Source organism: Canis lupus, chromosome 3 (genome assembly GCF_011100685.1).
Source record: "Canis lupus familiaris isolate Mischka breed German Shepherd chromosome 3, alternate assembly UU_Cfam_GSD_1.0, whole genome shotgun sequence".
Taxonomy (NCBI): Eukaryota; Metazoa; Chordata; class Mammalia; order Carnivora; family Canidae; genus Canis; species Canis lupus.
Window position 1 is genome coordinate 38,941,211 of NC_049224.1, and position 12,069 is coordinate 38,953,279.

General features: G+C 41.1%; 1 protein-coding gene and 1 long non-coding RNA gene across 6 annotated transcripts in view; one reads left to right on the top strand and one right to left on the bottom strand.

Annotated features, from left to right (window-relative positions):
• FAM189A1 (family with sequence similarity 189 member A1) overlaps positions 1–12,069 on the bottom strand; it is a 452,536-nt gene that overhangs the window by 139,056 nt on the left and 301,411 nt on the right. For 2 of the 5 annotated variants that reach the window (XM_038532622.1, XM_038532621.1), the window contains exon 1: positions 6,148–6,735. The exons of the other annotated variants lie outside the window; for them this stretch is intronic. In XM_038532622.1, the coding sequence (XP_038388550.1) occupies positions 6,148–6,591 (444 nt within the window). In that variant the 5' untranslated portion in view covers positions 6,592–6,735. Of the gene's footprint in view, positions 1–6,147; positions 6,736–12,069 lie in introns of those variants that run through there. 5 annotated transcript variants of the gene reach the window in all.
• LOC111095188 lies at positions 6,807–10,148 on the top strand. The gene is made up of 2 exons (XR_005356911.1): positions 6,807–7,001; positions 10,000–10,148. It is a non-coding gene; the product is annotated as an uncharacterized LOC111095188 (long non-coding RNA).

The following is a 12,069-nucleotide window of genomic DNA, read 5'->3' on the forward strand; positions in this document are numbered from 1 at the left end:
TGGAACAATGTTTTTTATTTCCTGGGCAATTCAGTGCTAAAGGCATGAAGTAGAACAGAGCAAGATACACATGGGAGGGGAATGAAAGGCAAGGAGCCCAAGGAACTGGAGCCCAAGCATTGAGGTGGGTGTAAGCCCAAGAGGGCAGCTCCTGTGGGATGTCAGCTCAGCACTAGGGAGTAAAGGGCTCCCCACGTGGGAGGGTGGGGCAGTCACAACAGGAGACTGGTTATATATAGGGGGATTAATCAAATACACAGTATAAGGATAATGGGATCTGAGTTACTCATTATCGGAGAGAAGATAGGTACAAATAGAGGGGGGAAAACCAGAAGAACACTGGTATTAGAATAGGAATGACGTTATCAATATAATCTGAGTTTTCAGTAGATAATAGATCCAGAAAGTAAGGAAGTGCTCACAACGGGGGCATGCTGAAGACCTACAAGTCAGCTTTAAAAGGTTTCCACTGGCCAAATCAGAGATGATTTGAGTATCAAAATAAAAGTTTATAACCCATCAGTCTACAGAGATAAAAACAGACAATGAATAAATTAAAAATTTGGTGCAGAATATTTACAAAGTCTCAACAACAGGAGAAATTGAAATCTTGTGCCACTGATAGGATCCAAAAAGACGCATCACTTCCTGATAGAGATGCGTAACTTGAATCTGATCATGAAACAATAGCAGACAAACCCCAACTGCAGAGGTTCTATAAAATAACACCTGTAGTCCTCAGGCATCAACATATCTTTTTTTTTTAATTTTTTTTCTTTATTTATGATAGTCACACAGAGAGAGAGAGAGAGAGAGAGAGGCAGAGACACAGGCAGAGGGAGAAGCAGGCTCCATGCACCGGGAGCCCGACGTGGGATTCGATCCTGGGTCTCCAGGATCGCGCCCTGGGCCAAAGGCAGGCGCCAAACCGCTGCGCCACCCAGGGATCCCTCCTCAGGCATCAAGATCATAAAAATCAAGGACTAAGGAACTGTTTGCAGATTGAAGGAGACTAAAGAAACATCATAACGAATGCACTCAAATAGCTTGGAGGGATAAAATTCCTTGCACTGTAATTCCTTACAACTTTTTTAGGTATTAAATAAAAAATAAATAAGTAAATAAAATAAAATAAGTAAGTGCAATCTCAAAGCCAGTAATGCAATGCAATATAGGAAAAAATTTTTTTTTAAAGATTTCTTTCTTTCTTTCTGATAGACATAGAGAGAGAGAGAGGCAGGGACACAGGAGGAGGGAGAAGCAGGCTCCATGCCAGGAGCCCGACGTGGGACTCGATCCTGAGACTCCAGGATCACATCCTGGGCCAAAGGCAGGCACCAAACTGCTGAGCCACCCAGGGATTCCCGCAATATAGGAAAATTATAGGCTAATTCCCCTTATGACTAAAGACATAAAATTTATAAATTTTTAGCAAATAAAAAAATTGTTTTAAAATGTATCATTCACAAGAAGAATTTGTCCCAGGATTGTTAGATATCAGAAAAACCTATCAGTGTTACTACCCTAAACTATATCAAAAAGTATACTGAACTTACAGAGTAAAAATAAAAATTGAATCACATTAGATTAATAAAGAGCAGGATACAAATTTAAAAAGCTACTCATAATTTGTCAATACTACTAAGCAAGCTAGGAATGGGGGGAAATTTAAAAATACAAGTAAACATATTTATGGGGAAAACAACTAAAAGCAAACATAGTTGGTGCAGAACTTTACAAATGATTCTCTTTAAAAATCAGGAACAAGGAATCAGGAACATCCTTGAAACCTGTTACCATTTCATTTCATGGGACACCTGGGTGGCTCAGTGGTTGAGTGTCAGCCTTCAACTCAGGGTGTGATCCCGGGTCCTTGGATAGAGTCCTGCATCGGGCTCCCTACGGGGAGCCTGCTTCTCCCTCTGCTTATGTTTCTACCTCCCTATGTTTATGAATAAATAAACCTTTAAAAAGTTTTTTAAAAATCCTACTTCTTTTCAGTAATGTATTGCAGTTCCAGCCAATGCAAAAAAGACAAGACTAAAATAAAAGGTATAAGAATTGGAAAAGAGAAAAAAACCCTTACATTATGATGCTATAGAATTATAATAGCATGATATTGGCAAAGGGATAGCAAATAAATCAGTTTAGTCCTAGCCAAAATTTATTAATATTGGATATATTAGAGAACATATTATAAATCAGTATGGATAAACCATGAAAAGTTGGTGCTAGGCAATCCATATAGGACAAACATGAAAATTACACCCATACCTCATATCATATACAAAAATAGATTAAAAGCATTAAATGTGAAAGTCAAAATTTTTAACACTTATTAGGATTATGGAGATTTTTTAAAAGCACTACACAAAAAACATAGCCTTTAAAAATAAAACAGCAATGATTTTGACACATTAAAATTAAATCATCTGTAGGACCAAAAAAAAAAAAAAAAAGGAACAAATAGTGAAATGTGACAAGCTATTTGCACTAGATATAATAGATAATGGATTAATATGCAGAACATATAAGGAAATCTTACAAATAAAAAATAGAAAAAGCAGAACACAAAATAAGGCAAAAAAAAAAAAAAACCCACACAACAGAAGAAAAAATACTTAACGACACTAGTAAATAAGACAAGCAAGTTAATATTACAATAAATTATCACTGCATACCCACAGTAGAAGTGTGGTGATTTGGAAGAACCGAAGTTTCATAAGGGGTGATAGGGTGGGTCAGTAAAAAGGAACTCTAAAATGTTGGCGGATTGTAACTTAATACAAGCTCAAGAGCAATCTGGCAGGCCCCTGGATTGCTCTTAGTTATTTCTGGCTAGAGAAACTCAAGCATGTGCTTAAGGAAGCACTATACACTGTGGGCAAATAGCTAAAAACTGGAAAGAACCTCTCCAATCATCAGGAAACGGATAAACTGTTACTTTTTTCTACAGTAAAGAACAACTACAATGAATACATCAGATCTTTGTGGGTAAATGTGAAAAACAAGGTGAGTTAAAAGAGCAAGTTGCAAAACAGTACAGTATAATACCCCCTATATAAGTCATAACATAAAAGCTCACAAAATACTACTATACATTGTTCACCTATATATATAGTAAAAGTGTTAAACCCAACAATGGAATGATATCCACAAACTTTAACACCTCTGAGAAGGGTAAAAAGACTTAAGGGCTTCATCTGGCCTGTAATGTTTTACATTTTAAAATCCGAGGGCGGGATCCCTGGGTGGCGCAGAGGTTTGGCGCCTGCCTTTGGCCCAGGGCGCGATCCTGGAGACCCGGGATCGAATCCCACGTCAGGCTCCCGGTGCATGGAGCCTGCTTCTCCCTCTGCCTGTGTCTCTGCCTCTCTCTCTCTCTCTCTCTCTCTCTGTGACTATCATAAATAAATAAAAATTTAAAAAATAAAAAAATAAAAGATTTTTAAAAAATAAATAAATAAAATAAAATAAAATAAAATCCGAGGGCGCCTGGCTGGCTCGGTAGGAGGAACATGTGACTCTTGATCTCAGCGTGGTGAGTGCTGGCTGGCCCAAGTTGGGTGTAGAGATTGCTTAAAAGAAATAAATAAAAATTCAAAAAAATAAAGAATAAAATCTGAAACAAAATGGTAATTCATTATAGGTAAGTTATTAACATCTCTATGGAAAAGCATGAGAGAAGAGATGTGCCTCAGACATAACTGATAGTGGGTTCTGAGTAATGATAGTTTTCACCATACAGAGGAAGACACCAGTGTTAAAACACTCCAGAAGGAAAAGCAGTCTGTGAGGTAAGGGACCAGTAAGCAGGATGTTCAATGACAAAGTAATTTATACAATGAAATAAAATTCAAGCCAAGAAGAAATACCTTCAAGGACCAATTACATTCCATTGATGAAATAAATGCAAATTCCATTTCAACAGAATGAAATAAAACTCACTAATCTATCACATTCTTCCATTCCACTGCACCATAGACTCTTCTAGATGGCATTTAGTCCAGGGTTGATCAAATCCACCAATTTTTTTTAAGCTAAAGTATTTATTTCAAGCTCATTTGAGGGTTAATTTGTAGTACCTTCGCAAACAATTACACTTATTTACCTGCTGAATAATTATTTGTTGAGTCCCTGAATATAAACAGCATTTTGCCAGAGGCTATCGAAGGAAACCAATGGGAAGAAACTAGGAGATCTTTCCTTTGGACTCCTTTAATCCATGTAACGTACTATGATATAGCTACTGTTTTTTTCCATTTTACAGATAAATTGAGACAGAGAGAATTTAAAATCTACCCCAAATCACCATGCTGACATAGCATGAGCCCTAATTCAAGTCCCACTTGTCAGACAACCTCAAAACCCACACCCTTTCACTATAGTTAGCTCTCAAGCCCAGGGGAGATCTTATGTCTCACTGTCCGGCTCTACTTTATGTGGGCTATACTGACTATATACCATGAGTTATGTTTTTCCATGGCACCACACAATAGGCTAGAATACTGACATAATTTTGAACTAATAACTCCTACTCTGTGATTTAGAAGATAATGAGAAAACCTGGAAAAAACACATTTAACTGCTCCAGACCAAGATTAAAAAACAAATTTAAAAAATTAAGGAACAAGTTAACAACTAAAGTCCTCCACACCAGGCACTGCACCAAGAACTTTATATATACTTCCAATATCTAATTACTACATTATCACACATAGCATGAGCATCATCAGCATATTTTACAGGTGAGGAAACATCTGTATACAAGTACAGTAACCTGCCTAAAAGTCATAGAGCTAGTTATGTGAAGCCAGGAGCTGAACCCAGGTAGTCTGATTCCCAATTAGGCAAGGTTAATCACAAACAGTTTTGTCAACTTTTTTGAACCCAGTGAGAAATGTATTTTCTATTTTAGATCGTTATCCAATATGCACACACATATAAAGGACCAATCTCTACAAAACACCATTTGGCTTAATAATATGTAGCAAGGAAAAAAATTTTTAAGATGTTAGTTCTGAGTCACGAAATTAATATCTCATGAACCATGATGGAAAAATGCACAATATTTAACTGCTTCAGAGATATACAATATTTATTACAATTATAGCAGCAAAAAAGGGGGAGGGACAAAAAACTAAATAGAACTAAATGGTCAGCCACAGAACTGAGTGATAATCACGAGTACCAAAAAAGTGCTATTCAGAGAAAATACAACATGTACGTTGCTTACATCATGCATAATACTTATATATGGGAAATATACAAATATTTCTTCAGGTGAAAAAGGATGTAGACAATTACAGTTCTATTTTAATTTATACAGGCTTTTATTTTAACTTACAAACTGGGTTAGTTAGGAGACCAAATAATAGCCACCTCGCTTTTATTTTCTTGGCGCCAAAGCAATTTACTGATGTGTTCCTTTTTTTAAACACCTGTCCCAGATCATAGGACAAAGTCTTCCAATCAGCTGCATAAAGCTACCAAAATCTTTATGCCAAAACATACAGGTCAAACAAATCAAAACAAAAATCCTCTCCTGATTGTTTTTAAAAGTGGGTCCAAATAACTTACAACATTAAAAGAGAACAGACGTTTTGCAAACACGTCCTAAAGCCACACACATTTAAGCGTTACAGAAACAGGCTCCCTCCCACCCCTACCCCTACCCCTTCGCCCAGAGCCTTGGACCCTCTCCAGGGGTCCCTCTGAAAGCCTGGAACTTCAAGAGGAGGGGGCTGGGCCACCTGTCTCAGGTCTGGCTCTGGCCTCCTCATCTGCCAAAGCCTCACAGTACTGTGCTGGCCAGTCCTTGGGGTCCTGATTATGGACTTTGGCCACAAACTTAAGGACTTTCATCTTGCTGGTTTCCAGGTTGGTTCGGGGCCCCCACTGGAACTCATAGTCTACAGGATCGGTGTGGGGTATCCGCCGGTACTCCAGGTAACGCTGCCGCACAAACTCTTCGGTAATAAGTTTCTTTGGGTCCCCGAAAACCAAGTGCTTCTTTGTGGGGTACACCCCTAGGCGACGCAGGAAGTCCCAGACCTCCGTTTCCTTGATGGTGTTGCCCTTCATGAAGATGAGACCCAAAACAATCATGAGGAGGCCGGTGGTGGGCGTGCCCTGGTCGCCTCTCACCTCGGCATCCTCCTCCACCGGCTCCAGGGTGTTGATGAGGATGTAAGTATTGCTCTTGGGTTCCAGCTCCACCAGCCTGTACCCGAAGACGTACTCGAGGCGCTCGGCAGCCAGTCTCAGCAGGTCGGGGAAGATGTCCTTGTAGTCCCCAATGACGTGCTTCAGGATGTCGGTGCGCTTGATCGGGATCTTCTTCTGGTCCTTAATCAGCAAGAACTGCACCAGCTCGGCCACCTTCAGCTCCAGCTGCTGCTGGGACCGGGGCCCCACCTCGGGGGAGGCCCCGGCCCGGCGGGCGCTCTGCGACGCCGCGCCCCGGGCCTCCTGGGAGCCGCCCGCCCCGCGGGAGGTGCTCGGGGCCTCCTCGGCGGCGCCGCGGCCCCAGTCCTTGTCCCTGTCCGCCTGGGAGCTAGGGCGGCCCCGGCTCCTCGGCTTCTGCAACATGTCCCCGGCGGCGGGAGCCGTAACGGGCAGCACAAGCCGCGGCAGCTGGGAAGCGGGGCAGCGGGGAGGCCGGGGGGCCGGGAAGCCGAACGCGGCGGGAATTGTGGGTCGGCGCGCAGCGCGTCCCGGCGGCCGTGGGCGGGGCCAGAGCGGCGCGAGCGGCGGCGCGGAGACCGCGCTTGCGTCGGAGGAGACTGCGTGCCGCGTCACGATGGCTGCGCGCTGCGTCAGGGGCGTCTGCGCGGCCGGCGCGTCGGCGGAAAGCAGCGGCGTCCCGGCGGGGGCTGTGGTCCCGGCGTCCCGGGCCGTCCTCGCCAGACCCCCCAGATAGACACTAGGAACCAAGGCTCGTAGGCAGGTGTGCGCAGCCAAGCTCAGGACCACACCGGCTCGGGCAAGTACTGCAGAGAGTGAGTACGAAGAGTTTGAAAATCGCGAGTATTTTTAGGTAGAGCGTACTTAAAAGTCCGAATGTGGGGGGAAAGGTAAGGCGAGGGGAGGAGGAGGAGAGCGTGCGTGGAAGCGAAGGAAAAGCATTTCCTTCCACACGAAACTACGCAGAAAGGATAAAAGACCCAGCTGACTCCTCACCTGGCTTGCCCTGGCCACGCCTTTCCCTCGGCTGCGGTCCAGACCCTCCAGAACCTTTACCACCAGTTACTTTCTGTCCGGCCCTTAAGAGTTTATTAAACACGAATGTTTGGTAGAAGCCGGCTTGCCTTGCAAGCAGGATTTCTAAGCACGTTTTCACTCTTTGAGTATTATTATTCTTTTAAGGATTTTATTTATTCATTCATTCATTCATTCATTCATTCATGAGAGACACAGGCAGAGGGAGGAGCAGGCTCCGTGCGCGGAGCCCGATGCGGGACCTGAGCTGAAGGCAGATGCTCAACCACTGAGCCACCCAGGTGTCCCTTTTTCAGTATTTATGGTCTCTGCATTCAGCTGCCTCCTGTGGGACAACCAGGACGAAACCACACAAAGCATGTGCCAGTGAAGTCTTGGCTTACGTCTTTTGGAAAGCACTTGCTCCTGTAAAAAAAACTGCCTTGAGCCCAGCATCACCATTTGCACAGAAACGGCCAAGAAGAATGCTACAAACAGAAACGTGCTGTCTCAAGAGATTCCCATTTTAATTTGGGGCATCACTGATCAAGAACTGGAATAATGTGAATCTCTTAAATGTCTTGATTTTTAATATCTTAGCCTGAAGGCTCCGTGAGAAAGAAAGGAGAACCCAGGGGTATCATTCCTTATAATCTGTGATGTCTGCACTTTGTCTATATATTTTTAATTGTGCAGCTCTAATAGCCAACAGGAGTCATTTCATTAACTCAGACCATCTGCAGCCTGCTGCCATCACTTCTACAGATCTTAGCAAATGTGTTCCTTTTCGATTTACAGACTTGCAGAGAAGAAACAGTTTCCTACTTTGTCTTTTTAAAGCTGCCCAGAAAGTGGGAACACTCTTCAAAGAACCAGATCATATTGAGTTCCTCTTTAATGCAATATATTCAAAGGAAAGCAATTCAAAACACATTATTTGAATAATAGCACCAAAACACAGCCTTATTAAAATTTCATTAAGTGTTAGTAACATAAAATTTTTGTTTGTAATTCAATATGAAAATGCAATCTGATAATGGCAGTGGGACTGTGAATCTAAATGTAAAATGATATTCTGTGTTGTGATGCGAGTATGCAAATCTGGCAAACTATGAGTAATAACTTTCTGTTCTACACAAGATCTAACAATATATCCTCAAGCATCCATCTTAATGACAGAAGCCTACTAAGAAAAACAAATACATCAAGGCATTCATTTTTTTTTATACAATGAGAAAATTCATCTTCATTTTCCTTACAAATGTGGACTTCTGTTAAATCTCCTGCAATTAAGAATTCTGCAGAATTCTCCAAAAGGATCATTTGTACCCTGAGTTAAAAAAAAAAAAAATCAACCAACAGATAATAGAGAAATGAAAAATGAGATGAAAACCATTGTTAACAATTAGGCTGCATTTTCAGTGTAAATGTGCAGTATCCTTCAGCAGCATTTTTACTCAGCAGATTGTCATACTCAAAATAGGTCAGAAAAGATAACAGTTAAAACTACCTCTTTACACTGTGCCCAGAAGAATGCAGGTGATAAAATACAGACATCTAATAGTATTAGAATGAAGTTTAAGCATCACATGGAGAAGTTACCCAGCCACCCTCCATTTCAGATTGACATGGAAAGCCATGGATGTTTAGGGAAAAACTGTTATGATGATGGTAGTAACAACACTAATAATAATACATGTAAACAGCAGCTGATGATTATTACAAAGGTAACTGTGGGTCAGACTCTGTTCTAAGTCGTCTACATGTATTACTCCATTTAATTACCACAACAGCCCTATGAGGCCTGTGTGTTGACTATGTTTCTCTTCTCACAAAGGAAGAAACTGAGGCACAGAGGGAAATATTAACTGTTTTGGGGTCTTATAGCAAATAGGTGGTTCTGGTGGTGGATCTGGTTTTGAATTAAGACAGTGTGCCTGCCTCCAGGGACACTTGGGTGGCTCAGTGGTTGAGCGTCTGCCTTCAGCTCAGGTCATGCTCCCGGGGTCCTGGGATTGGGTCCCCAATCAGACTCCCCTGCAGGGAGCCTGCTTCTCCCTCAGCCTATGTTTCTGCCTCTCTGTGTCTCTCATGAATAAATTAAAATAAGACAGTGTACCTCCAGACACACTGCTTTTAACCATATGTTGAAGCAGAGAACATAATATGAGGTCCTTGAGAAAGCAAAGGTCAGATGGACCTACAATTAGAAACCTGTGTGACTTTGGGGGAGCTACTGATGTTCCTTTCTGTTTCCAAAGTAACAAGATGAGATAGTAGTCTCCGTATCCAGAGGGAATACCTTCCAAGACCCTCAATGCATGCTTAAAACTGCAGACAGCAATGAATCCTATATGTACTATGCATACATATGTACTTAGGATAAAATTTATCGGCACAGTAAGGGATTAAAATCAAAAACCAATAATAAAATAGCACAATTCTAACAGTATATCTAATTAAAGTTATGTAAATATGTGTCAAAATGTCACCCCTCTTATGATGTGAGATGATGAAATGCCTATGTGATGGGATGAAGTGGGGTGAATGACACAGACACTGATGTAGCCATTAGGCTATTATTGACCTTCTGAGAATATGTTAGAAGGAGTATCATCTGCTTGCAGACCACAGCTAATCAAGAGTAACTGAAAGAGTGAAAAGCGAAACCACAGGTGGGGGGGCGGGGGGAGCTTACTATAATAGCCCAGGCATCAGGGAACTAATGAGATACGTTTGCCAAGTACCTAGCACAAGGTTGGAACAGGGTAGTTGATAACAGTTTGCTTCTTTCCACAGGATTTATGTTAAGGAAAATATCTCAGGACTCTACGAAGCTGTATGTAGAAAGATGTTTACTGCAGTGTAATACTTCTACACACAAAAATGAGAGAAAGGTCTGGAAAGAAACAAAGTGCTATTAAAGTTATTTTCTTTTAAAAATGAAACTCATTGTTGATTGTCTTGCTTAAGAGATAAATGAGAAATATATTCTCAATGATTTTAACTTCACATTGACACCATGCTATAGCAGTTACACACATTCAAATTTTCAGTAAATTTAGTGTGACTTGAATATGACATTTGTGATTTTGTTCAGCCAGTGAAGTAACAAAGACAGGTAGTTTAAAAAAAAAAAAAAAAAACATTTTCAGCTTATGTTAATGACCTAAACACTTTTATTACTAGACTGAAAAGGGAAAAAAAGAAAAATTCTTGAGGCAAAAATTAAGCTAGCTAAGATTTCAAATGTATTGAACAAAAATGCTTCCCAGTTACCACTTGCTCTTTAGATGTCTCTGAGTAATTAGTTGCTTTATTTCATCTCCTTGGTAGCAAATGACTGCCAACAAGCTCTAATCATCTTTATTATCTACTGGATTCTCCTCTTCATTCATTGGTATTTTTTGCAAAACCAAAGAAAGGTTTTAAATTTTCTGTCAGCAGCCTAGTGCAAAAAGCAGGTAAGGGCTTTCTGGGTAGAAAAGCAATGATAAAAGGATGCAGCCACCGTATATGAGCAGCTTCACTGCCTTTTCCAGTGAAAGAAAGTGGGACGGTGTGCTGCATGTGAGCAAAGGAGTTGGAGCAGGGGAGGCAGATCCTGTTGTGGTGAGTAGATAGGAAAAGGATTCCGTATACTTTAATGGTTGCAATAAAATCCCTTGTGTCCACTCATTTGTAACAAAGATATATACAAGTTAAATCACACAATAGGACTACTTGATAACACTTTGTCCTTCAAGCAAGAATACTTTACGTGGCGATACAGCTGTCCTTGGCTGGTGGAAGGGGGTGAAGAGGTATAGCTTGATGAGATAGCTCCTTTCAAGCACTGCAGCCATTTGGCCCAGAAATACCTTAGACTCTCTTTTCAAGAAATACAAATCTTCCAGTTACCGAGGGTAACTTTTTACTTAAGGAAATCATTAAGGTCTATTAGGTTATAAAATTACACATAAGGTCTCAATAGTGGCCAATAAGTTTCTTCTTGTTTGCTTGGTTTTGCCTCTTGTTCTGCATCTTTTCCCTTTACAAACTGCTTCTTCCCATCTCTAAGAGACCTTGGTAAGGCTCTACCTGAGTGCATGTGATTCAGGCCAGACACAGTGACTGGTTTAGCAGTCCAGTCAGCATCCTCCAAAGGTTCACATAAGTTCTCTTTTCTCCAAGCTAACAAGCTCAGTGGTAATGTAAACCTAGCCACCTTTGCCTGGGTGTAGCCTGCTTCATGGTGAAGCCAACTCAGAGATCTAAGAGATGAAGAAACAGTCTTAATGCTACCATCCGAATTCCTGGATCCTGAGTTCAAGGTCAGACTCCTGGGTAACTATTTACTGAAGCAAGTCAGATCTTTTGCTTTATCTGCTTCCAGTTGATTCTCCTCACTTGAAACTGGAAATATTCTGGCTAAACAGTTCCAAGCCCAATTAAGCAGGAGAAACGAAGGTACTAAGGAAAGAGACTTGGTTTCAAGAGAATGGAGCTAAACAAAGTTATTACCTATAAAGTTGCTGAAAGTAATGAGAGGCACTCTGAATATAATTTGATATTTTTATTGTTTCTTGCCACGTTCTGTGGTTGAAGAATGCACTTAATGATTTTAATTGCTGGCAATAAAGCCAAAGTAGAAATCATGAAAGACTTTTTCCATATAAGAATGTACATATGAGCTAATCTGGTGATTTACCTCTGCAGAAAAAAGTTTCAGACAATCTGGAACATATTTTAAAGCATTTGTTACTCTAGTTGTTTCTCCATATGTAACAAAGTATTTTCCCACAGGCCACACCATTCAAGGTGACAGAAGCCTCATTCTTCTAGGTTTCATTTTAGAACAGAGGTATACTCACATGGCAAGGGTACCAA